Here is a 27,420-nt window from a genome sequence, read left to right as displayed (position 1 = left end):
TGCTAAACGACATCATAACCACCATCGATAAGAGACATTACTGTGCAGCCATATTCATTGACCTGGCCAAGGCGTTTGACTCTGTCAATCACCACATTCTTATTGGCAGACTCGACAGCCTGGAGACTCATATCTCCCTCACTAGCTTTAAGCACCAGCTGTCAGAGCAGCTCACAGATCACTGCACCTGTACATAGCCCATCTGTAAACAGCCCATCTATCTAACTCATCCCCTTACTGTATTTATTTTATTTATCTTGCTCCTTTGCACCCCAGTATCTCTACTTGCACATTCATCTTCTGCACATCTACCATTCCAGTGTTTAATTGCTATATTGTAATTACTTCGCCACCATGGCCTATTTATTGCCTTATCTCCCTTATCTTACCTCATTTGCACTCACTGTATATAGACTTTTTTCCCCTTTTTTTTCTACTGTATTATTGACTGTATGTTTTGTTTATTCCATGTGTAACTGTGTGTTGTTGTATGTGTCGAATTGCTATGCTTTATCTTTGCCAGGTCGCAGTTGCAAAGGAAAACTTGTTCTCAACTAGCCAACCTGGTTAAATAAAGGTGAAATAAAATTTAAATAAAAACATGAAGAGAGACCTAAGACAACAACATAGGATGGTAGCAACACAACATGGCAGCAGCACAACATGGTAGCTGCACAAAACATGGTACAAACATTATTGGGCACAGACAACAACACAAAGGGCAAGAAGGTAGAGACAACAATACATCACTTGAAGAAGCCACAACTGTCAGTAAGAGTGTCCATGATTAAGTCTTTGACTAAAAAGATGGAGATAAAACGGTCCAGTTTGAGTGTTTTTTGCAGCTCGTTCCAGTCGCTAGCTGCAGCGAACTGAAAAGAGATGCGACCCAGGGATGTGTGTGCTTTGGGGACCTTTAACAGATTGTGACTGTCAGAACGGGTGTTGTATGTGGAGGATGAGGTCTGCAGTAGGTATCTCAGATAGGGGGGAGTGAGGCCTAAGAGGGATTTATAAATAAGCATCAACCAGTGGGTCTTGCGATGGGTATACAGAGATGACCAGTTTACAGAGGAGTATATAGTGCAGTAATGTGTCCTATCAGGAGCATTGGAGGCAAATCTGATGGCCGAATAGTAAACATCTAGCTGCTCGAGAGTACCCTTACCTGCCGATCTTTAAATTACGTCTCCGTAATCTAGCATGGGTAGGATGGTCATCTGAATCAGGGTTAGTTTGGCAGCTGTGGTGAAAGAGGAGCAATAGAGGAAACCAAGTCTAGATTTAACCTTAGTCTGCAGCTTTGATATGTGCTGAGAGAAGGACAGTGTACCGTCTAGCCATACTCCCAAGTATTTGTATGAGGTGACTATCTCAAGCTCTAAACCCTCAGCGGTAGTAATCACACCGGTGGGAAGAAGGGCATTCTTCTTACCAAACCACATGACCTTTGTTTTGGAGGTGTTCAGAACAAGGTTAAGGGCAGAGAAAGCTTGTTGGACGCTAAGAAAGCTTTGTTTGTAGAGCGTTTAACACCAAAATCCAGGGAGGGGCCAGCTGAGTATAAGACTGTATTATCTGCATATAAATGGATGACAGCACTTCCAACTGCTTGAGCTATGTTGTTGATGTAAATTGAGAAGAGCGTGGGGCCTAGGATCGAGCCTTGGGGTACTCCCTTGGTGACAGGCAGTGGCTGAGACAGCCTGCACTCTTTGAGAGAGGTAGTTAGCAAACCAGGCCAAAGACCCCTCAGAGACACCAATACTCCTTAGCCAGCCCACAAGAATGGAATGGTCTACCGTATCAAAAGCTTTGGCCAAGTCAATAAAAATAGCAGCACGCCATTGCTTAGAATCAAGGGCAATGGTGACATCATTTAGTACCTTTAAGGTTTCAGTGACACATCCATAACCTGAACGGAACCACATTGCATACCCGAGAGAATACTATAGACATCAAGAAAGCCAGTCAGTTGATTATTGACAAGTTTTTCCAACACTTTTGATAAACAGAGCAAAATAGAAATTGACCTATAACAGTTAGGATCAGCTTGATCTCCCCCTTTAAATAAAGGACACATCGTGGCTGCCTTCCATGCAATGGGAATCTACCCAGAGAGGAGAGATGTTAAAAAGGTCAGAGAGAGGCTTGGTGATGATAGTGGCAGCAACCTTAAAGAAGAAAGGGTCTAAACTATCTGAACCAGATGTTTTTGGGGGTCAAGTTTAAGGAGCTCCTTTAGCACCTCGAACTGAGTGATCGCCTGCAGGGATAAAGTTTGTATCGGGGCAGGGGAAAAAGAGGGAGGAGCATCGGGGATAGTCACATTAGAAGGGGTGGGAGATGAGGAAATGTTGGACGGGCAAAGAGGCATGGCAGAGCCAAATAGGAATGCTGACCTAATGAAGTGGTGATTAAAGAGCTCATCCATGTGCTCCTTGTCAGTAATAGACACATCATCAACATTAAGGGACATGGGCAGCTATGCGTGTGCAGAGCGATTTGCTAAATGGAATTCTTGAGGTGGAGTAACTCTGCCAGATCACAGTCGAACCAGGGGCTGAACCTGTTTTTAATTCTCATTTTCTTTATGGGCGCGTATTTGTTAACGATACGACTGAAAATATAAAAAAGAAGGTCCAAGAATATTCGACAGGGATCAAGCTGATTCTATACCGATTTACAGAGGCCAGATCATGAAGGCTCATTAAAGTTTTTTAGCAAGTGTCTATGACAAGTCAGGGCAGGTCGTTTCACTGAGCAGCCATTACGAACACAGTCTGTAAAACATTGATCATCACTAAGGTCATTACAGAAAACACCAGACTGATACCTATCAGGATTATTTGTAAGGATAACATCAAGGACAGTAGCCTTTTCTGGGTGTTTGTATGTCCCATTTGGAACACTGACAAGTAAAGAGCATAAAAATGGGCGGGATCACGAGCATTGTAGCCTAACCACAGTGGCAGGGGTGCGTAACTGGTGGCATGGAAGTCAAACGCAGGAGAGCAGAACTTGGTAAATAGCCGGAGCCGTTTAATGTACATAGCTACCGGCATACAAAAATAACAAAACACATGGGCAACAAAACCCGGATCGCACCAGTAACATAAAGCACACGTACTTACAATAAACAACTCCCGACAAGGACATGGGGGAAACAGAGGGAACATATACAACATGTAATTAGGGAATTGAAACCAGGCGAGCGTGACAACCAGACAAAACAAATGGAACATGAAAAATGGATCCGCGATGGCTAGAAGACCGGTAACGTCGACCGCCGAACACCGCCCGAACAAGGAGAGGAACCGACTTCGGTAGAAGTCGTGACAGTACCCCCCCCCTTGGCCGACACCGGCCTCGAGGACGACCTGGAGGACGAGGCGCAGGGCGATCCAGACGGAGACGGTGGAAATCCCGCAGCATAGAAGGGTCCAACACGTCCTCCTCCGGAACCCAGCATCTCTCCTCCGGACTGTACCCCTCCCAGTCCACGAGGTATTGAAGGCCCTCACCCGACGTCTCGAATCCAGGATGGATCGAACAGAGTACGCCGGGGCCCCCTCGATGTCCAGAGGGGGCGGAGAAACCTCCCACACCTCAGCTTCCTGGAGCGGACCAGCCACCACCGGCCTGAGGAGAGACACATGGAACGAGGGGTTAATGCGGTAATCAGGAGGAAGCTGTAACCTATAACATACCTCGTTCACTCTCCTCAGGACTTTAAATGGCCCCACAAACCACGGACCCAGCTTCCGACAGGGCAGGCAGAGGGGCAGGTTCCGGGTCGAGAGCCAGACCCGGTCCCCCAGTGCGAACATCGGGGCCTCACTGCGGTGACGGTCTGCGCCCACTGCCACGGCATACTAGAAAGGCATGTTCGTTCTCCGCTGAACAAAGTTTATGAACTTAATTGTCAAAAGAGTAGCACTGCAACTTGTAGAGCTGTTTCGTACACATAATTGTCAACAAATTAATTTGATGTCAGTCCTGTTCCTGTTGCAGAATGCTTTCTTTTGACAGCATGTGACAGTATAGGCTGTATTAATCCAGAGGCGAAAGAAACACACACCTGTTTAGGCGAGGTGCTGGCTAGCGGAGTAGGACACTTGAAAAAGAAAAGGAGAGCCGCACACTGTAGGAGCTCAGATGCAATAATTGAATAACATAATAACCACCGTTTCAACAGACAAGATGTCTTCATCAGGGTATAATGACAAACACTGCAGGTTACTAGTTTATATAGTGTCAAAGGACACACACAGGTGTCTGTAATCATGGCCGGGTGTGGCTTGATATTATTGGTTATTTTCAGATAGAAATAGAACATACAAAAAACATGGATAGCATGCAATCATAGATACAATTTGGCTACATAGGCCTACAAACATTTACAATGAATAGCAAAATCACAATAATCACAGGAACGGCTTCAGATCAAAGTCTACGTTAAGCCCGAATGAGCAAGGATCTTTAAATTAAAGATCCAGGCAGCCTCTCGTTTTAACAATAAATTGTCGAGGTCATCACCTCTGCTAGGTTACATGGAGAAACAGTCAATTCTCAATCCTCAAAAAACAATTCTTGCCTAACATCAGGCCTGCAACTCTGTGGGTCAGCACCAGATAATTAAGTTCAACCCTCATTAAGTTAACAAAAATGAAAAAGTTGATTGAAAAATGCTATTTAAACACTTAAAAATAACTCAAATATTTAGGCTACAGAGCTCTCTGCCTAGGTGTCATGGAACCCATGGAATCATTCGACTAAAACTGGCTGGCTAGCTAACAAACACACAGTGCAGATAATCTTAAAATTCATTGTTTTACACAATATCTTTTCACCGGCAAACCATGGTCGACAAACTCAACTCGCTTCCCAAAATGGCTGACCCTTTATACTGTTTTAAGTAGGTTCATGTCCATTCTAGTATTCTAATTCCTAATTCTTTGTGCAGACCATAGAGAATGATAGAGGTCTATAATGGCCAAAAGGCAGTTTTAGCATGGGCAGCGCCATTGAGGGCTTCAACCATTTTAATGTAGTCAACTGGGTGGGACTTCCAACTTCATTGGCTGATCCCTCCTGGTGACCATTGGAGTCATAAGGAGGGATCAGCCAATCATGAAGAAGAAAATGGACTACTTCAAATTGGAGATTGCCTCAATTGAGTTACCCATGCTGTCACAGACGCTATAATGGCACAGATACAAAGATGAGTCCTCTGTCTATCTCTATAGGGCAGACTGACATAATTTATTTTGAACTTTCAAATTGTACAAACATATACTGAAGTTGAATTATACATTCAAAACGCATATTTAGCAAAGTACGTAACCAAGCACACAGGTTTAAGAAAAAAATGGATACTTTATATGTAAAAAAATAACAATAATAATTATAAAAGAAATTACAAACGTCAGAGGCTTTATACTGTACATTCAATTATACATATCATATCAGCTTGTATGTAAATCATGTAACTCCACCCAGAAAGTGGTAGCATGATCACAGCATAAGAAAATATGTTCAGTTTCAATGTCATTCCCACAAAAGGTACAGTCATTACCCTCTTCATTGAATTTCAATCTTAAAAATGTATTTGAAGAATAAATAACATTTAGAATTTTTAAATGGTTCTCTTTGGCCTTTGGCGGTATAAGGAAAGACAAATATTTTGCTCTTATTTTCTTCGTTACAGATAGGCTACATCAAAAAATGTGACAGATATAATTAATTTTTAACTATTCTGGGAAGAATTCTTTAGAAATAACTTGTCTGACATGTTTATTGTACACTTCTTATCCCGCAAACAACATCCATCTATGTATAAGCAGTACAAGGCTAGAAGGAATAGCATTTATGATTGTACAATATTGCTTAGGGCGACAAGGAAATCATATTTTATCATAAAATAATTATCTGAGGATATTACCACTTTCATCTAAAAGATCTGTAACAGACCAAATATTTTTGTTCATCCGTTCTTCAAAGAATATGGTCTTGTTACCAGGGCAGACGAGAAGCCCCTGACTGCAGTGTGCAGTTCGGGGCCGGGCTCAATGTGGGCGGAGTCAAGCGCGTTTAACCTGAACCCTTCCCGTCTCCTTCAAGGTCACGCAAGTTGAGGTTCACGTCGAAAGTATTAACGTCAACGAAAACAAATCTTAATTGAGCCTAACCTACATGGATAACAATATAAACCATGGAAGTGAGACTTTCATTATGCATAATGTACTTTTGTAATATTCATGTTATACCAGTGCAGTGGTATATTTTTATATAACCAACTACCGCACCGATGTTAGCATAGCGTTAATTAGCACCCATTTGCACTTGAGCTAGCTAAGTAGCAATAGCACCCTTTTGCACGTGAGCTAGCTAATTGCTTACAATGAGGGAATCTTATTTGGACAAATGTGCCTACTTGAACAGTAAGCCTAGGTATACATGTATAGTTATGTAATCGATTTGATTGTTGATTTTCTGTGTTTCAATGTATGCCTTGTTGTATTTGGCTGGCTCTAAATGTGTATCGTTGATCCCATTCCCTTAGTTACACTTAGCGAGTCTACACAGCCTACACATAGTATATACAATAATGAAATCACCTGGTGCCAACATACATGGCAAGTCAAGAAAAGTCATTGTAACTTGTCTACACTGCAAGTTAAATAAGAAAAACTTCAAACACATTTACGAAGAAAGCATACACATTGCTTTGAAACAGTGTCCAAGGAAATATTTTTTGCATGTGAGTGCATTGATGTGAGAGATGGTGTGTTTGCAGTCAAAAATAAATTTTCTGATCCAGCAACACCCATAAATGTTGTTTAAAATAGTTTGGCTAATTCAGTTCCAACTGTGTTGAAAACTGTTATGCATGCTGGAGTATTAAAAAGTTGTTGAATTGTACTTTTTCTTTACTTTCACATACACTGTGTTCACAGAAACATTGCTCGGATCTTGTCCCCTGGACCTTGGAGGGCTTTTGGTGTGGATGATGTTCAGGTCAGATATTCCTTTAAATGATTCCACTGAACTGTACCATTTGATTGTCAGTCCTTTATTGAAAATTGTACCTTGTTCACACCACAGGGCCTACCAAAGCAAGGTTTCTCAAACAACTGTGGGGTGTTTGTTTTGATGGTAAGATGCTGGCTATTCAGTATATTATATTAGTCCAATTTTCTGTTATAACATATGAAAAGTTATTATTATTTCTGTGCTTGCAGCATGCAAAGCACACTATTGTTATTGCTCATACTTTTTTTTGTTTATTATTCTTCACACTTTTTGGGACTTATTTCCTACAGTTTTTACACTACATACACAATCCATACATCAAACTCCTGCAAAGTTGGATGCTGATGTGACATGTTGTGACTTCTTGGGGGGGTTGTCTTCTACATCCTGAAATATATATCCCGGGGGGGGATGACTTCTACATCCTGAAATATATATCCCGGGGTGGGGATGTCTTCTACATCCTGAAATATATATCCCGGGGAGGGGATGTCTTCTACATCCTGAAATATATATCCCGGGGTGGGGATGTCTTCTACATCCTGAAATATATATCCCGGGGAGGGGATGTCTTCTACATCCTGAAATATATATCCCGGGGGGAGGGGGGATGTCTTCTACATCCTGAAATATATATCGGGGGGGGGGGGGATGTCTTCTACACCCTGAAATATATATCCCGGGGGGGTGGGGGGGATGTCTTCTACATCCTGAAATATATATCCCGGGGGGTGATATGTCTTCTACATCCTGAAATATATATCCGGGGGGTGGGGGGGGATGTCTTCTACATCCTGAAAAATATATCCCCGGGGGGGGGGATGTCTTCTACATCCTGAAATATATATCCCGGGGGGGATGTCTTCTACATCCTGAAATATATATCCCGGGGAGGGGGGATGTCTTCTACATCCTGAAATATATATCCCGGGGGGGGGGATGTCTTCTACATCCTGAAATATATATCCCGGGGGGGGATGTCTTCTACATCCTGAAATATATATCCCGGGGAGGGGATGTCTTCTACATCCTGAAATATATATCCCGGGGGGGGGGGGATGTCTTCTACATCCTGAAATATATATCCCGGGGGGGGGGGATGTCTTCTACATCCTGAAATATATATCCCGGGGAGGGGGGATGTCTTCTACATCCTGAAATATATATCCCGGGGGGGGGGATGTCTTCTACATCCTGAAATATATATCCCGGGGGGGATGTCTTCTACATCCTGAAATATATATCCCGGGGAGGGGGGATATCTTCTACATCCTGAAATATATATCCGGGGGGGATGTCTTCTACATCCTGAAATATATATCCCGGGGAGGGGGGATGTCTTCTACACCCTGAAATATATATCCCGGGGGGGGTGTCTTCTACATCCTGAAATATATATCCCGGGGGGGGATGTCTTCTACATCCTGAAATATATATCCCGGGGGGGAAGGGATGTCTTCTACATCCTGAAATATATATTCCGGGGGGGGGATGTCTTCTACATCCTGAAATATATATCCCCGGGGGGGGATGTCTTCTACATCCTGAAATATATATCCCGGGGGGGGATGTCTTCTACATCCTGAAATATATATCCCCGGGGGGGGGGGGGGGTGCCTAGTTCTCCTGCAGAACTTTCCCATGCCCTAAGTCTTGAACATTACAAAAACTTTTCATTTGCATCCTTAAAATCACTTGTTTCACTGTAGCCAGACTGACCTGAATATATTTTCATATTGAATGTATGTAATGTATGTCATTCACTCACTAAGGTCTGAAGAAGAGAGGTTGAAAGATCGAAAAAGGTGGCAAAAACAAAACACACTACAGGTAGGAGGTGTCATGATGAGTTGTATAGTCTTAAACCAATGTTTAAAGACTTAACCCCCCTCTCATATGATGAGTGGTATAGTCTTAAAGCAATGTTTAAAGACTTAACCCCCCTCTCATATGATGAGTGGTATAGTCTTAAACCAATGTTTAAAGACTTAACCCCCCTCTCATATGATGAGTGGTATAGTCTTAAACCAATGTTTAAAGACTTAAACCCCGCCCCTCTCCAATATATTTCAGGATGATGTAGAAGATGTCCCCCCCAAGAATTCACAGCATGTCTCATCAGCATCCAGCTCTGCAGGATCAGGTACTGTATAGGCTATTAGCTAAATGAAGGTGCATTCTTGTACACACATCCCAAGAGGTTCCCTTACATTACTTAATGACCACAATCTGTTTTCTTTCTAGACGATACTGAAAACAAAATGCACGGCGAACTGGGAGCTGTGAATTGGGTATGTAGTCAACTGTGTGTAAGGCTGAAGGCATGATGCATGGCAAGATATAATAGTAGTGATAACTTGTTGAGTAGTTATAGATAAAACCCCTTTAGTAATAGGGGCTTTTGTTTGCATGGTGGTATTGTGAAAGTGGGGTGTAATTTGACTTGATCACCCAATGAGACTCTACTCATATTTATTCTCCCTTTTTCTTCAAGGAAGCAGATGTTCTTCAAAGGGACACCCTAGAGGCAGCAAGGAGGTGCGAACGACAAAGCATTTAAAGGCACCGTTTCCCTCCCTAGTGTAATTGGGATGGACAGGAAGACCCTTAAAGACCCTTAAAGAACTACGGTTGTAGGATGGCCTGGATGAAGAGGAAAATATTCTCCTCAAGGAACCATTCATGTTCCAGAGAGATTATGAGATGTTCTATGTGGAGGCAGTTGACAAGAAAATGACTGTCTGCCTCTTCTGAGGAGCAGGAGTGAAGCCATTTTTGAGGAGTGGTCAAAGCTTGTTTTTGTCTGCTGTGTTAATTGTGTTATGTTGTTTAGTAAAGATGACGTAGAAGTCACCCAAGTCTCTGATCTCTTTACTGGAGCTGGTATAACTTCATGTACAAAGCACATTCAGCTTGTCAGTATGTCTATATGGTATAGTCTGTCTCCATTCTCATGAGGAAAGTAAATAGCACTATAAATCAGGATAGGTAGTAACTGTATATATATATGCTCAATTAAATAATACAATTACAAAGTTATAACATTTATCAACACAATTTTAACAGTACATGACGAGTCTGTTGTTCCCTGCAACAATATCAGTAGCTGGCCTCAAATATAGCATGAAGCAAAAAGTGTTACAACACATGTGTTGGTACCACTTTATATAATATTTCTTATGATCTTCAAAAATGAAATACGTTTGTATTCAACTTGTGCCTTGCACAAACTTGTGTGTTTGTATTCAGTGTGTGACAGTCAAACCTCAGCTGGACCAACCAAAAAGTGGGCGGGGTCAACGTGGGCGGGGTCAAATATTTGACTCCGCCCACATCGAGCCCGGCCCCGAACTGCACACTGCAGTCAGGGATACATGGGGCAGACTGACATTCCAATTCAACGGGTCAGCACCTGACGTCATTCTCTTGGTAACAACGTGTGTTGTGGTTGCCTAGTTGTTTAATAGCGCAATCACAAAGTTTCATTGCAAATATGCCAAAAAAGAATGGAAAGAAAAGCGGCGATAAATCAACTATTAAAGAGATAATTGGATTTGGAGACAAAACGTGTTTTGACGACGCATTGTCTGAAGGTGGAAAAGATTTCTACCGGTCGCAGATACGAGACTTGGAGGAACAATTGGAAAAGTGAGTTTCATTGGGTGGTCCGCACAGATCATTTCTATTCATATTTAGGCTAATCTCTGATCCTCTGAATAAGAAATAATGTTGCGAGTCAACACGCACTGACACTATCAGATTATTGTTGGAACAATAGTTGGATAATATAACCACATAATGACAAAATAGAACCCATTGCTGTTACGAAAACTGCGGTGCATGTGCGTAAAATAGGCAATCAAACACGAATCAGTTAGGACTAATGCAAATCATTAAAATATGTGTTATTTATAAAATACTGCACATTAACGTTAAAACAAAATACACCATAATAATATGAAACTAAATCATGTTCATTCCAAGCTTGTAGCCTTCCAATCAAGTTTCTATGACTGAATCCCACCCTCATCCTATTTTCTCACCTCAAATTTGCAGATATCAGCACAAATGTGATGAGTTGGAGGTGCAACAGAAGGACTTCTCCTCTCAGTATTTCACCATTGAGAAGGAGAAGAAAGACATTGTGCTCTACCTGAAGCGCTCGCTGGCCCAGAAGGAGAATGAGCTCACAGACTTGTTGGAGAGACTGGTGGGACTGCAGCAGGCCAAGGATGCTGAGAAGGACTCCTTTGAGCTGCAGCTCAGTCAACTTCGCCAAGAGTTCCAGGAGAACAAGGACAAGCTCACCTCAGAGAACATGGTCCTTGGTAAGATACTAAGAACCTCGACGCCATAACATTCCATCCACATGATCCACCACCAGACTTTTATTTAAAACCAGAATATTTGATCAAACTTTGATCATTTACAGTTGAAGTCTGAAGTTTACATACACCTTAGCCAAATACATTTAAACTCAGTTTTTTCACAATTCCTGACATTTAATCCTAGTAAACATTCCCTGTCCTAGGTCAGTTAGGATCACCACTTTATTTTAAGAACGTGAAATGTCAGAATAATAGTGGAGAGAATGATTTATTTCAGCTTTTATTTCTTTCATCACATTCCCAGTGGGTCAGAAGTTTACATACACTCAATTAGTATTTGGTAGCATTGCCTTTAAATTGTTTAACTTGGGTCAAACGTTTCGGGTAGCCTCCCTCAAGCTTCCCACAATAAGTTGTGTGAATTTCGGCCCATTCCTCCTGACAGAGCAGGTGTAACTGAGTCAGGTTTGTAGGTCTCCTTGCTCGCGCACACTTTTTCAGTTCTGCCCACAAATTTCTATAGGATTGAGATCAAGGCTTTGTGATGGCCACGCCAATACCTTGACTTTGTTGTCCTTAAGCCATTTTGCCACAACTTTGGAAGTATGCTTGGAGTCATTGTCCATTTGGAAGACCCATTTGCAACCAAGCTTTAACTTCCTGACTGATGTCTTGAGATGTTGCTTCAATATATCCACATAATTTTCCTCACTCATGATGCCATCTATTTTGTGAAGTGCACCAGTCCCTCATGCAGCAAAGCACCACCACAACATGATGCTGCCACCCCCGTGCTTTACGGTTGGGATGTTGTTCTTCGGCTTGCAAGCCTCCCCCTTTTTCCTCCAAACATAACAATGGTCATTATGGCCAAACAGTTCTATTTTTGTTTCATCAGACCAGAGGACATTTCTCCAAAAAGTACGATCTTTGTCCCCATGTGCAGTTGCAAACTGTAGTCTGGCTTTTTTATGGCGGTTTTGGAGCAGTGGCTTCTTCCTTGCTGAGCGGTCTTTCAGGTTATGTCGATATAGGACTCATTTTATTGTGGATATAGATACTTTTGTACCCGTTTTCTCCAGCATCTTCACAAGGTCCTTTGCTGTTGTTCTGGGATTGATTTGCACTTTTTGCACCAAAGTACGTTCATCTCTAGGTAGACAGAACGCGTCTTCTTCCTGAGCGGTATGACGGCTGCGTGGTCCCATGGTGTTTCTACTTGCGTACTATTGTTTGTACAGATGAACGTGGTGCCTTCAGGTGTTTGGAAATTGCTCCCAAGGATGAACCAGACTTGTGGAGGTCTACAATTTTTTTTCTGAGGTCTTGGCTGATTTCTTTTGATTTTCCCATGATGTCAAGCAAAGAGGCAATGAGTTTGAAGGTAGACCTTGAAATACATCCACAGGTACACACCTCCAATTGACTCAAATGATGTCAATTAGCCTATCAGAAGCTTCTTAAGCCGTGACATCATTTTCTGGAATTTTCCAAGCTGTTTAAAGGCACAGTCAACTTAGTGTATGTAAACTTCTGACCCACTGGAATTGTGATACAGTGAATTATAAGTGAAATAATCTGTCCGTAAACAATTGTTGGAAAAATGACTTGTGTCATGCACAAAGTAGATGTCCTAACCGACTTGCCAAAACTATAGTTTGTTAACAAGCAATTTGTGGAGTGGTTGAAAAATAAGTCTTAATGACTCCAACCTAAGTGTATGTAAACTTCCGACTTCAACTGTAATTGTATTACTCCTATCTCCATCACCATGCAGCCGGTAAGCTAGCAGCTCTCGAGGAGTTCCGTGTGCAGAAGGAGGAGCTGATGGCCCACTTGGAGGGCCTAGAGGAGCAGCTTGGGAAGCAGAGACAGGAGCACCACACAGTCATCTACAGCCTGGAGAGGAAGGCTGTGCTGGACAATGACAGGTCAATGCCATTATGTTAAGAAGCCATTTGTACACTGTATGATCTGGTCATGAGCTCCTGCTCATGCTGTCCTCCCTCCCTGCCCCCTCTAGACTAAAGAAGGAGATGCAGCAGCACGTGGCGGCAGTGGCAGCCGAGTTTCGGCGTGTGTCGGACAGGAAGATGCCAGAGACGACCATGAGGGCCATCCACGAGAATGTGTCTGTGACGGCCCAGCTTAGTCAGCTGTCAGACAAGAGCAAGCAGCTGCTGGAGGAGAACGAGGATCTGAGGGATAGAGAGAAGCATATCCGCAGAGAGATGGAGGTCCTGGAGCCCTTGTTCAACAAGATGACCCGTAAGAGCCTCAGCAACCAGAAGGTACTGGGGAGGGATAAGGGGTGAGAGCGATGATTGTCATGATTGTCAGCTTGCATGATTTTGGTGTATCAACACCTCCACATGATAATGACAGGACCTGTCTGAAGCCTGATTTGATTGCTGACAGGTTACCCTGCTCTTCCTCTCTGCTCCTCTTCTCTTTTCATCAGGTGATCCATCAGCTCACAGAGAAGTGTAAGCAGATGCAGGCTGAGCTGGAGGAGTATGCTAGGGCTCAAGAGGAGCATGAACAACAGCAGAAGTATCATGTCGTACTGCTGGCAGAGATGCATGCCCTAAGGTCTGATGTTTCCATTCAGAATTCAAAAAGACTCCAGAGTTCCTGTTCTCTACATCAGGGGTGCACAATTCTGGTCCTGGTAAACCGCAGTGTCTGCTGGTTTTGTTCCTTGTCATTCAGTGACTGTTCTCTGAGCAGTCAGTGTAATTTACTGATCAATGCCTTGGAGAAACCAAAACCAGCAGGACTGCGGCCCTGTACATGATTTAATTAGTATTTTGCCTGGCTAACTGACATTAATGTGTAACAATGATACAGTATATCTTATTCATGTCAGACAAAGAAATAATAATTCATTCAGCCTGTGACTGTGACATTTAAATGTCAGGTGCTCCCCTAGACAGTTTATTGTTACATGAAGGCCTCAAATGCCAGCGACAAGTGAGAGATATGTTAAATTAACAGTCAAACTAATTCTCACTAAATCTATTGAATTTCAATGGAACTGCATGAGTGGAACTTCCTGAAAAGTATGATTCCGGTCTTTTGTTTTTAACCCAATTTATGTTGAAGAACTGAATTAGTAATTAACTCCAACATTCTGGTTTATTCCTACAGGCAGGTGCAGGCCTCTCTTTTGGAGGAGACAGAGAGGAACTGTGCTGAGGCAAACAGGCTGGGGAGAGAGCTGGAGGAGGAGAGGGACATGAGAGGACAACTGGAGACCATCCTACAGGCGGCTGCATTCGCCCTGAAACAGGCCCTCATGGTAAGAAGTGCTAGGAATCAAGGGTGTAATCATTAGTCCAACAGTTACAAACGAGAGTTTCTATTGGACAAATTCAGGTATATTTATCCACGTTCCGTTTGCTTCGTTTAAGAAAGGGTTTTCAACAGAATAGGCGGAATGAAAACACCCCTGATCACACGCAAACACAGTTCACTTTCATAGCAGCCACATGCAAACAGCATGATCCCTTTGATCGTTGCGTAATTGCTTCTCTCATCTACGCTCTCTCCTCTTCTCACCTTTTTCCTTCACTTGTGGACTTCAGTGCATAAGACATCAGCTGTCTGTGACCAGGCGAAAAATCCTTTCCAAGCCAAACCCTCATCTTATAACCGCTAACCACTACACACAGCCTACATCGTTGTCACCATATTAGCTAAAGTCAAGTCAACATAGCTGCTAAAACGAACGTGTTAGTAAACTAGCTACAATCATGCATCAGTGTACAGTTAGAAAGCAGTTTAGCAGTTACACCAGCGGGCCCCGGTGGCAATACATTTATAAAACTAAAAGCTTACCTTGACTTGGAAGAGTTCCAGTGTTGGATAGCCATAGCCAGCTAGGTAACATAGCATGGAAAAATACAAAATATAGCTCCCTCTTTCTTGCTGCTCCTTCATTTTTGAAGAACTTAATTTGTATTGTCTTTCTCTCTCTTTGAGTCAACCACATTTTATGCACTGCAGTGCTAGCTAGCTTATGCTTATGCTTTCAGTACTAGATTCATTCTCTGATCCTTTGATTGGGTGGACAAGAGCTCTAATAGGTTGGAGGACGTCTTTCGGAAGTTGTCATAATTACTGTGTAAGTCTGTGTAAGGGGGTGAGAACCACGAGCCTCCTAGGTTTTGTATTGAAGTCAATGTACCCAGAAGAGGACTGAAACTAGGTGTCCTCCGGCTACACCATGGTGCTATCCTACAGAGTGCTGCTGAGGCTACTATAGACCTTCATTGCAAAACAGTGTGTTTTAATCAATTATTTGGTGTCATATGTGACAAGATGGCGGCGGAGAACAAGGCTGACGTTTTACGTATTCCTAACCAGTTTCTTTGCGTTGTTTGTAACTTATTTTGTACATAATGTTGCTGCTACCATCTCTTATGATCGAAAATAACTTCTGGACATCAGAACTGTGATTACTCACCATGGACAGGCAGAATCCTTTTTTTCCTTTAACATTTACATTTTACATTTACGTCATTTAGCAGACGCTCTTATCCAGAGCGACTTACAAATTGGTGCATTCACCTTATGATATCCAGTGGAACAACCACTTTACAATAGTACATCTATATATTTTTTTTTGGGGGGGGGGGGTTAGAAGGATTACTATATCCTATCCCAGGTATTCCTTAAAGAGGTGGGGTTTCAGGTGTCTATGGAAGGTGGTGATTGACTCCGCTGTCCTGGCGTCGTGAGGGAGCTTGTTCCACCATTGGGGTGCCAGGGCAGCGAACAGTTTTGACTGGGCTGAGCGGGAACTGTGCTTCCGCAGAGGTAGGGGGGCCAGCAGGCCAGAGGTGGATGAACGCAGTGCCCTTGTTTGGGTGTAGGGCCTGATCAGAGCCTGAAGGTACGGAGGTGCCGTTCCCCTCACAGCTCCGTAGGCAAGCACCATGGTCTTGTAGCAGATGCGAGCTTCAACTGGAAGCCAGTGGAGTGTGCGGAGGAGCGGGGTGACGTGAGAGAACTTGGGAAGGTTGAACACCAGACGGGCTGCGGCATTCTGGATGAGTTGTAGGGGTTTAATGGCACAGGCAGGGAGCCCCGCCAACAGGGAGTTGCAGTAATCCAGACGGGAGATGACAAGTGCCTGGATTAGGATTTGCGCCGCTTCCTGTGTAAGGCAGGGTCGTACTCTGCGAATGTTGTATTAACAATTCCGACGAGCCCAACGTGAATGATATACTGCTTTCCTGGGAACAGGCCCAGATCCCCGTCATTTGCGTGAAGAGAAGGTGGAGAAAAAGGGGCCAGAGGGCGGGCTGCCTTCTGAGAATTCATAGGCGATCGAATAAACCCCCACTTCCTTCCATTCTGCTAGCAAACGTGCAATCTTTGGAAAATAACATTTGATGACCTACGCGGAAGATTAAACTATCAACGGGACATTCAAAACTGTAATATCTTATGCTTCACGGAGTCGTGGCTGAACGACGACATTATCAACATACAGCTGGCTGGTTATATACGCTGTATCGGCAGGACAGAACAGCGGCGTCTGGTAAGACAAGGGGCATCGGACTATGTATTTTTGTAAATAACAGCTGGTGTACGATATCTAAGGAAGTGTTGAAGTTTTGCTCGCCTGAGATAGAGTATCACACGATAAGCTGTAGACCACACTATATACCTAAAGTTTTCATCTGTATTTTTTGTAGCTGTCTCCATACCACCACAGACTGATGCTAGCACTAAGACCGCACTGAATGAGCTGTATTCCGCAAAGCAAACAGGAAAACGCTCACCCAGAGGTGGCGCTCCTAGTAGCCGGGGACTTTAATGCAGGGAAACTTAAATCGGTCTTACCAAATTTCTATCAGCATGTTAAATGGGCAACCAGAGGGAAAAACACTCTGGACCACCTTTACTCCACACACAGAGACGCATACAAAGCTCTCCCTCACCCTCCATTTGGCAAATCTGACCATAATTCTATCCTCCTGATTCCTGCTTACAAGCAAAAATTAAAGCAGGAAGCACCAGTGACTCAATCAATAAAAAAGTGGTCAGATGAAGCAGATGCTAAGCTACAGGACTGTTTTGCTAGGATAGACTGGAATATGTTCCGGGATTCCTCCAATGGCATTGAGGAGTACACCACATCAGTCATTGGCTTCATCAATAAGTGCATCGATGACGTCGTCCCCACAGTGACCGTACGTACATACCCCAACCAGAAGCCATGGATTACAGGCAACATCCGCACTGAGCTAAAGGCTAGAGCTACCGCTTTCAAGGAGCGGGACTCTAACCCGGAAGCTTATAAGAAATCCCGCTATGCCCTCCGACGAACCATCAAACAAGCAAAGCGTCAATACAGGACTAAGATCAAATCGTACTACACTGGCTCTGACGCTCGTTAGATGTGGCAGGGCTTGCAAACCATTACAGACTACAAATGGAAGCACAGCCGAGACCTGCCCAGTGACACCAGCCTACCAGATGAGCTAAACTACTTCTATGCTCGATTCGAGGCAAATAACACTGAAACATGCATGAGAGCACCAGCTGTTCCGGAAGACTGTGTGATCACGCTCTCCGCAGCCGATGTAAGACCTTTAAACAGGTCAACATTCCCAAGGCCGCAGGGCTAGACGGATTACCAGGACGTGTACTGTGCGAGCATGCGCTGACCAATTGGCAAGTGTCTTCACTGACAATTTCAACCTCTTCCTGTCCGAGTCTGTAGTACCAACATGTTTTAAGCAGACCAGCATAGTCCCTGTGCCCAAGAACACTAAGCTAACCTGCTAAATGACTACTGATCCTTGGCACTCAAGTCTGTAGCCATGAAGTGCTTTGAAAGGCTGGTCATTGCTCACATCAACACCTTTATCCCAGAAACCCTAGACCCACTCCAATTTGCATAGCACCCTGACAGATCCACAGATGATGCAATCTCTATTGCACTCCACACTGCCCTTTCCCACCTGGACAAAAGGAACATCTATGTGAGAATGCTATTCATTGACTACAGCTCAGCGTTCAACACCATAGTGCCCTCAAAGCTAATCAATAAGCTAAGGACCCTGGGACTAAACACCTCCCTCTGCAACTGGATCCAGGTGGTAAGGGTAGGTAACAACACATCCGCCACGCTGATCCTCAACACAGGGGCCCCTCAGGGGTGCGTGCTCAGTCCCCTGCTGTACTCCCTGTTTACTCATGACTGCACAGCCAGGCACAACTCCAACACCATCATTAAGTTTGCTGATGACACAACAGTGGTAGGCCTGATCAATGACGAGACAGCCCATAGGGAGGAGGTAAGAGACCTGGCCGTGTGGTGCCAGGACAACAACCTCTCCCTCAACATGATCAAGACAAAGGAGATGATTGTGGACTACAGGAAAAAGAGGACCGAGCACGCCCCCATTCTCATCGACGGGGCTGTAGTGGAGCAGGTTGAGAGCTTCAAGTTCCTTGGTGTCCACATCACCAACAAACTAACATGGTCCAAGCACACCAAGACAGTTGTGAAGAGGGCATGACAAAACCTATTCCCCCTCAGGAGACTGAAAAGATTTGGCATGGGTCCTCAGATCCTCAAAAGGTTTTACAGCTGCACCATCGAGAGCATCCTGACTAGCTGCATCACTGCCTGGTATGGAAACTGCTCGGCCTCCGACTGCAAGGCACTACAGAGGGTAGTGCGTACGGCCCAGTACATCACCGGGGCCAAGCTTCCTGCCATCCAGGACCTCTATACCAGGTGGTGTCAGAGGAAGGCCCTAAAAATTGTCAAAGACTCCAGCCACCCTAGTCATAGACAGTTCTCTCTGCTACTGCATGGCAAGCGATACCGGAGCACCAAGTCTAGGTCCAAGAGGCTTCTAAACAGCTTCTGGGTAGCCATTTGATTAGATGTTCATCTGATCAAATGGCTACCCAGACTCTTTGCATTGCCCCCCCCCCCCCTAGTTTTATCTAAAAAGGACTTAACTTATTTTTTCAATTGAGATTTTTCTGAAATTCACTGAGGATAGTTCTCCCCTTCCTTCTGAGGAGCCTCCACTGGTGTAAACATTGCATGCGTGTAGATAGTCTTCTATGTATTATAAACTGTTTCTTGAAGCAATTATTGTATCATTACATTGTAGTTATGAGTCAGAATTCTGTTACTTTAGTTATAAACACTTGTGTAAAATGTTTCCACTTTGAGATGAGTAATTAACACTTGTGGTTAGATTTACCTCACACTTGCTCACCAGATGGAAATGTCACATTGCGATTAGTAGCACTAACGTAACTCCTTCGCCTATCCTAACAGGAGGTGCCTATAGAGGAGGACTCTGAGGTGAAGACTCTGGTCCGGAGGAACCAAATGATGCAGAAGCTGTTGGCTGTGTTGGACAGTGCTGCTCTGCTGGGGAAAGGGCCTGCCATGAAGGACTTCATCCCAGAGGGAGACTCCCTCCATGAGCTCAAGACCGGCCCTGGCCCAGGAAGGTACTGGAGGCAGCCTACATACTGCCTTCCTCTCATCTAATGCTAGTGTAGCAGATGTGAGCTAGTGCACTAGTAACCATTGTGCAGGTTTACTCTGTACATTAGCACAGTCTTGGAGAAAGCTGTCAATACAGAACTATAGCAACATAATTATTCCATAACAATTACTGTTTATTTTTTATTTTTTTATGTTGCAAGAGTTAGTACATTGTTGCCATATGGTATGATTATTTATTTTTTTATTTTTTATTTATTTCACCTTTATTCAACCAGGTAGGCAAGTTGAGAACTAGTTCTCATTTACAATTGCGACCTGGCCAAGATAAAGCAAAGCAGTTCGACACATACAACAACACAGAGTTACACATGGAGTAAAACAAACATACAGTCAATAATACAGTATAAAAATAAGTCTATATACAATGTGAACAAATGAATAAATACAATATAGCAAGTAAAACACTGGAATGGTAGATTTGCAGTGGAAGAAAGTGCAAAGTAGAAATATAAATAATGGGGTGCAAAGGAGCAAAATAAATAAATAAATACAGTAGGGTAGTTGTTTGGGCTAAATTATAGATGGGCTATGTACAGGTGCAGTGATCTGTGAGCTGCTCTGACAGCTGGTGCTTAAAGCTAGTGAGGGAGATAAGTGTTTCCAGTTTCAGAGATTTTTGTAGTTCGTTCCAGTCATTGGCAGCAGAGAACAGGAAGGAGAGACGGCCAATGGAGAAATTGGCTTTGGGGGTGACCAGTGAGATATACCTGCTGGAGCGCGTGCTACAGGTGGGTGCTGCTATGGTGACCAGTGAGCGGAGATAAGGAGGGACTTTACCTAGCAGGGTCTTGTAGATGACCTGGAGCCAGTGGGTTTGGCGACGAGTATGAAGCGAGGGCCAGCCAACGAGAGCGTACAGGTCGCAGTGGTGGGTAGTATATGGGGCTTTGGTGACAAAACGGATGGCACTGTGATAGACTGCATCCAGTTTATTGAGTAGGGTATTGGAGGCTATTTTGTAAATGACATCGTCGAGGATCGGTAGGATGGTCAGTTTTAAGAGGGTATGTTTGGCAGCATGAATGAAGGATGCTTTGTTGCGAAATAGGAAGCCAATTCTAGATTTAACTTTGGATTGGAGATGTTTGATGTGAGTCTGGAAGGAGAGCTTACAGTCTAACGGTTAGACTGTAAGCTCAATAGACTCTAACCAGACACCTAGGTATTTGTAGTTGTCCACATATTCTAAGTCAGAACCGTCCAGAGTAGTGGTGCTGGACAGACGGGCAGGTGCAGGCAGCGATCGGTTGAAGAGCATGCATTTAGTTTGACTTGTATTTAAAAGCAGTTGGAGGCCACGGAAGGAGAGTTGTACGGCATTGAAGCTCGTCTGGAGGGTTGTTAACACAGTGTCCAAAGAAGGTCCAGAAGTTTACAGAATGGTGTCGTCTGCGTAGAGGTGGATCAGAGACTCACCAGCAGCAAGAGCGACATCAGAGAAAAGAGTTGGCCCAAGAATTGAACCCTGTGGCACCCCCATAGAGACTACCAGAGGCCCGGACAACAGGCCATCCGATTTGACACATTGAACTTTATCAGAGAAGTAGTTGGTAACCAGGGGAGGAAATCATTTGAGAAACCAAGGCTATTGAGTCTGCCGATGAGGATGTGGTGATTGACAGAGTCAAAAGCCTTGGCCAGGTCAATGAATACGGCAGTACAGTATTGTTTCTTATCGATGGCGGTTACAATATCGTTTAGGACCTTGAGCGTGTGTAACGCCCTGGCCATAGAGAGGGTTGTTTGTTCTCTATTTTTGGTTGGGCCAGGGTGTGACATGGGTGGGCGTTCTAGGTTTCTTTTTCTATGTTGGTGGTTTTCTTTGTTTTCGGCCGTGTATGGCTCTCAATCAGGAACAGGTGTAAGTCGTTTGTTGCTGATTGAGAGTCATACATAGGCAGCCTGTTTTTCCTTTGGGGTTTGTGGGTGAATGTTTTCTGTTTAGAGTTTGTATCCTGACAGAACTGTTGCTGGTCGTTCTTTTTGGTTTATTTTTGTATAGTGTTCTTTCGGCCATTAAAAACCTTACAAGATGAACACATCCTCCGCTGCACCTTGGTCTCATTTCAACGACGGCCGTTACAGCGTGGCTGAGGTTCACCCATGACCAGCTCTGAAACCAGATTGCATAGCGGAGAAGGTGCGGTGGGATTCGAAATGTTCGGTAATCTGTTTGTTGATTTGGCTTTTGAAGACCTTAGAAAGGCAGGGTAGGATTGATATAGGTCTGTAGCAGTTTGGGTCAAGAGTGTCCCCTCCTTTGAAGAGGGGGATGACAGCAGCTGCTTTCCAATCTTTTGGAATCTCAGACGACAGTAGATTGCAACACCGCCCCCTTTGGCCGTTCTATCTTGTCTGAAAATGTTGTAGTTAGGGATGAAGATTTCAGAGTTTTTGGTGGACTTCCTAAGTCAGGATTCAGACACGGCTAGGACATCTGGGTTGGCAGAGTGTGCTGAAGCAGTGAATAAAACAAACTTAGGGAGGAGGCTTCTAATGTTAACATGCATGAAACCAAGGCTATTACGGTTACAGAAGTCATCAAAAGAGAGCGCCTGGGGAATAGGAGTGGAGCTAGGCACTGCAGGGCTTGGATTCCCCTCTACATCACCAGAGGAACAGAGGAGGAGTAGGATAAGGGTACGTCTAAAAGCTATGAGAATTGGTCGTCTATGATGTCCGGAATAGAGAGTAAAAGGAGCAGGTTTCTGGGGGCGATAAAATAGCTTCAAGGTATAATGTACAGACAAAGGTATGGTAGGATGTGAATACAGTGAAGGTAAACCTAGGCATTGAGTGATGATGAGAGAGATATTGTCTCTAGAAACATAATTGAAACCAGAAGATGTCATAGCATGTGTGGGTGGTGGAACTGAAAGGTTGGATAAGGTATAATGAGCAGGGCTAGAGGCTCTACAGTGAAATAAGCCAATAAACACTAACCAGAACAGCAATGGACAAGGCAAATTGACATTAAGGAGAGGCATGCTTAGCTGAGTGATCATAAGGGTCTAGTGAGATTCAGACAGCTAGCCGGGCCATAGGTAGCAAGCTGGCAGAAGATGGAGGGAGGTCTGTTTTTAGCCACCTCGTGCGTTTCCGTCTGTAGATTAGTGGGGTTCCGTGTGGTAGGGGGGACCAGTCCAATTGGCAAAATAGTTATAGTTATAGTGGCCCAAGAAAATTGTCCGATAGACCTATTCAGATAGCAGCCGATAAGACAGCTAACGATTAGCGGGCCGCAGATGGGCGTTCAGGTTACGTCGCGACGGAGGGGCCAGTTGGATAACTCCCTCGGGCAGATAACGTCGGTAGTCCAGTCGTGAAGGCCCGATGGGGCTCCGCATCGGCAGTAAAACGGGTCCGGATAAGTGATATTAGCCCAGGAGTGGCTGATGGAAATCTTCAGCTGGCTAGCTCCGGAATAATTGATGTTAGCTCCGGGACCAACGTTAGCCAATAGTCACTCGGGTAGCAGCTAGCTAGCTGCAAGATCCAGGTGTAAATGTCCAGAGCCTGCAGTAGAAATCCGGGGATATGGAGAAAAAATAGGTCCGGTATGCTCTGGTCTGAGTCGCGCTGTACAAAACTGGCGATAGCTTTTCAAGCTAAGGGATAGCTGATGACCGCCAACCGTGGCTAGCTGAACTCCAACGTTAGCCAGTGAACTGGCCGACCTCTGGCTAACCTTTGGCTAGCTTCTGTTGTGGTTTGAGGTAAATGTTCAGATTTGAGGTAAATCATTTTTTAATACATAATAATACTTTTTTTTTTTAAATTGGTGAGGCGGGTTGCAGGAGTGTTTTGAGGTTGAGTTTTTAGAAAAAAATATATAAAAAGATATGCGAAGAAAATATGTAAATATATATATACACGGGACACGACAAGAGGAGGACAAAGGACATCTGACTGCTATGCCATCTTGGAATGAATTAATTATCAAGATGCTCAAGATACACTAGATGGTCAACATCATCCAACATCACATTCCAAAATCATGGGCATTAATATGGAGTTGGTCCCCACTTTGCTACTATAACAGCCTCTACTCTTCTGGGAAGGCTTTCCACTAGATGTTGGAACATTGCTGCAGGGTCTTGCTTCCATTCAGCCACAAGAACATTAGTGAATGCGTTTCCACTGCTCCAGAGTCCAATGGCGGTGAGCTTTACACCACTCCAGTCGACGTTTGTCATTGCACATGGTAGTCATAGGCTTGTGTCCAGCTGCTCGGCTATGGAAACCCATTTCATGAGCTCCCGACGAACAGTTCTTGTGCTGATGTTGCTTCCAGAGGCAGTTTAGAACTCGGTAGTGAGTGTTGCAACTGAGGACAGATCATTTTTACGCGGTACGCACTTCAGCACTCAGCAGTCCTGTTTTGTGAGCTTGTGTGGCCTACCACTTCGCGGCTGAGCCGTTGTTGTGCCTAGACATTTCCACTTCACAATAACAGCACTTAGTGTTGACCAGGGCAGCTCTAGCAGGCCAGAAATTTGTTGAACTGACTTGTTGGAAAGGTGGCATCCTATGACGGTGCCACATTGAAAGTCACTGAGCTCTTCAGTAAGGCCATTCTACTGCCAGTGTTTGTCTATGGAGATTTGCATGGCATGTGCTTGATTTTATACACCTATCAGCAACGGTTATGGCTAAAATAGCCAAATCCACAAATTTTAAAGGAGTGTCCACATACTTGTGTAGTGTATTTCTCTAGCTCACTATGTTTCTTAAATGACATGCATACTTGTCTCCTACACCCTCCTCCAGATCATCAGGTCTTCTTGGTCCTCTTGTCAAGGACACCACCCAGCTGTCTCACTTCAAGACAGGAGACCTGGGCCTCGTACCGCGACGGACACACAACTACAACAACATCCTGTCCAAGATGGGACCCCTCTCCAAGAGCACCCGCCTTCAACTGCACAGGTGATTGAGCTGCATTTCATGCTTGCCAAAAATACTCTTAGATTAGGAAATGCAATGTCGTCAGTGTATATATTAATATATATTGTAACTTAGTTAAGTGTTAAGTGGATTTTTTAAATGTAAACATGTAAACCGATTTGTGTCAATGTATTGGTGACCGTAGCGCCTCTGTTTGTCAGGAAAGTCTCACCACCCCAGAAGAGGACCAGCCCATCCAAACCCTCTGGTCCAGAGACCCTGGCTCCTCCGCTCAGGGACCCTCCCAGAGGGAGCCTGCTTTCCAACCAGGGGCAGCGCCGCTGAACCCATCTTCAGATAGGCAGGACTGGGACTGGGATTTAAACCCCTTTTAATGGGACATTTCAACAAAAAATAAATGTTGCTACATGGTTATGTTCACTTTTTGGAATGACATGACTAAATCTGTTTCTTTTCCAGCCACTAGGTGGCAGGAGCAACTCTTAGAATATGTACTGAAGCAGACAAAAGACCAGACACTATAATTTTATCTCTAGAAATCTAATAAAGGCTCTGTTATTTTGTGTTATAATTTAGGTCAAATTCATTTGGAGACTAAAGCCAAACAATAAACATTAGAAATGTATACTCAAAATAATAAAGGTAAACTAAATAAAGGTGAAATAAAAAAGATCAAGACATACTGTAACAAAGCCAATTGTCCATCTACTAAATCCAATATGTAGTTCATGAAGTAATAAACAGAGGAAAATACTTTAAAATTGCTGATCTTTATAAGGCTGACTTTACAAGGTTCAATGGTTGTTATGAGGGCAGAATGTGGGCTGTTGTACTGTACATCTGCCCATCTGTTACATTAAGTGAAGTCTGGTGTTTGACATTGTCAAGGTCTCTATAATGCAAATAAACACAAAGTCTATGAGGACATCTGGTTTATCAAATTAAAATGGGCCCATCACTGCATTACCATCTGCCTTTTGAGATGTAAGCTTGTTCATTTATTATGGTTTCATTTTCACTTGTTCAGACGAATGAAAGCTGTCATTGTACACTATACCTATGAAATCATTTTTAGACCATCACAAGTTCCTAGGGTGTTAGAAACATATGATCATAGAGAGGATATTCCCCATTGAATATATATTTTAATAATGAGACAATGGCAATCTCACAGACCTTTTATTGTAGAGCTGACATGACGTCCTGATTTTATGCGTTATGCATTGACGTATTGATTAAATCCTGATGTTCTTATTCTCTAAACTCTTTGTCTTTGTATCCCTTTCTGATGGACGCAACATTTTTTTTAAAGTGACACTATGGGACCCCAGATGATGTGAAACAATGGTGCTTGTGTTTCAACAGCAGCAATGTTCACATTTTTGTCATATTAAAGCTCTGTGACTAGATGCATGTGAATAAGGGAATGTGGATGGGGACATTTCTTAGATATCTTTTTGTGAGCTCATTGTAAACATTTTGCGACTACTACCCTGTAAATGTGCAGCTGTATCGTATCTCTTTCTCACTGTCATAATTCAACGTGCTTTTCATGATGTCTTTACCCATCAAAGCTAGTTAAAAATATCTCTCCCTAAATTAATCAGTGTCTCATTTGTAGGGACATGAGAAGACATCACAGGCAGTAGCTCTTTTTAATTGTTGTGATTTATCACCTTCCTCTGCAGTAATTCCCAGGTGAACATACCTGCCTTCTCAGCCCTGAAAATGATTTATTTCTTGGCCCAGTGAGGTTTTGAGAATGTAGATCTTCCCTTGCTGGATCCACACAATGTTTTGTCTCAGGCTGGGCTATTAAAATGGATCCTGCCTCATTGTGCTGCTTGGAACCACCTAGATGCAACTAGAGCTTAAAGGTTTGTATGAGCTGGCCAATGTCCTCTTTTATTTCCCTTCAACAGCAGACAAATGGACCTCTCAGTTCCTTTTAAAAGGCAGTCAAGCTGCATCTGAAATGGCATCCTATTCCCTATGTAGTGCACCACTTTTGTGCACATAGGGAGTAGGTTGTGGGCCTTGGTCAAATGTAGTGCATTAAAAAGGTAACAGGGTTTCATTTCAGACTCAGAGCTATCAGAAGCTGTCATTTCAGACTCAGAGCTATCAGAAGCTGTCATTTCAGACTCAGAGCTATCAGAAGCTGTCATTTCAGACTCAGAGCTATCAGAAGCTGTCATTTCAGACTCAGAGCTATCAGAAGCTGTTATCACATTTTTTTCAGTGTTTTGAAGTGTTGCTGACTTATTTTTAAAACAGATTGGTAAGCTACCCACCATTAGTCTGGCTGACACCAAACTCGAAGTCTTCCTGATTACAGTCTGGAAAGGATCCTTTATGTTGTAGGCACAGTGCATTGATAATGAAAGGAGCTGTGTTTTTTCTGATTGAGTGAGAAAGACAGGAGAACCAAACACCCACATGGACAGCCACACAGCCCGAGTGCCGCCCCCTTCCAAAACAACTGTTTTCAAATCTAAACAATGAGAGATCTCAACCCCAGGAAAGAAAACGTTTGAGAGAACCAATCAAAGCTCAAGACAATTTCTGTGCCAATATTGCACCATCAACGGTCTC

The 27,420-nt window shown here is 43.7% G+C and overlaps 1 protein-coding gene across 2 annotated transcripts; it reads left to right on the top strand.

Annotated features, from left to right (window-relative positions):
* Positions 1-10,408: 10,408 nt before the first annotated feature.
* Positions 10,409-26,088, top strand: cfap157 (cilia and flagella associated protein 157). 2 transcript variants are annotated; one of them, XM_029717501.1, is made up of 9 exons: positions 10,409-10,683; positions 11,092-11,363; positions 13,141-13,294; positions 13,387-13,654; positions 13,825-13,955; positions 14,514-14,664; positions 19,681-19,859; positions 24,688-24,846; positions 25,031-26,088. In XM_029717501.1, exons 1-9 carry the CDS (start codon positions 10,529-10,531, stop codon positions 25,197-25,199), a joined length of 1,638 nt encoding a protein of 545 aa, XP_029573361.1. In that variant the 5' UTR covers positions 10,409-10,528; the 3' UTR covers positions 25,200-26,088. The 2 variants fall into 2 exon arrangements, with proteins under 2 accessions (XP_029573361.1, XP_029573362.1); XM_029717502.1 differs by having other exon boundaries at positions 25,026-26,088.
* Positions 26,089-27,420: the final 1,332 nt, after the last annotated feature.

This window comes from Salmo trutta, chromosome 27 (assembly GCF_901001165.1).
Source record: "Salmo trutta chromosome 27, fSalTru1.1, whole genome shotgun sequence".
Classification (NCBI taxonomy): Eukaryota; Metazoa; Chordata; class Actinopteri; order Salmoniformes; family Salmonidae; genus Salmo; species Salmo trutta.
This window is presented reverse-complemented; position numbering and strand designations above follow the sequence as displayed.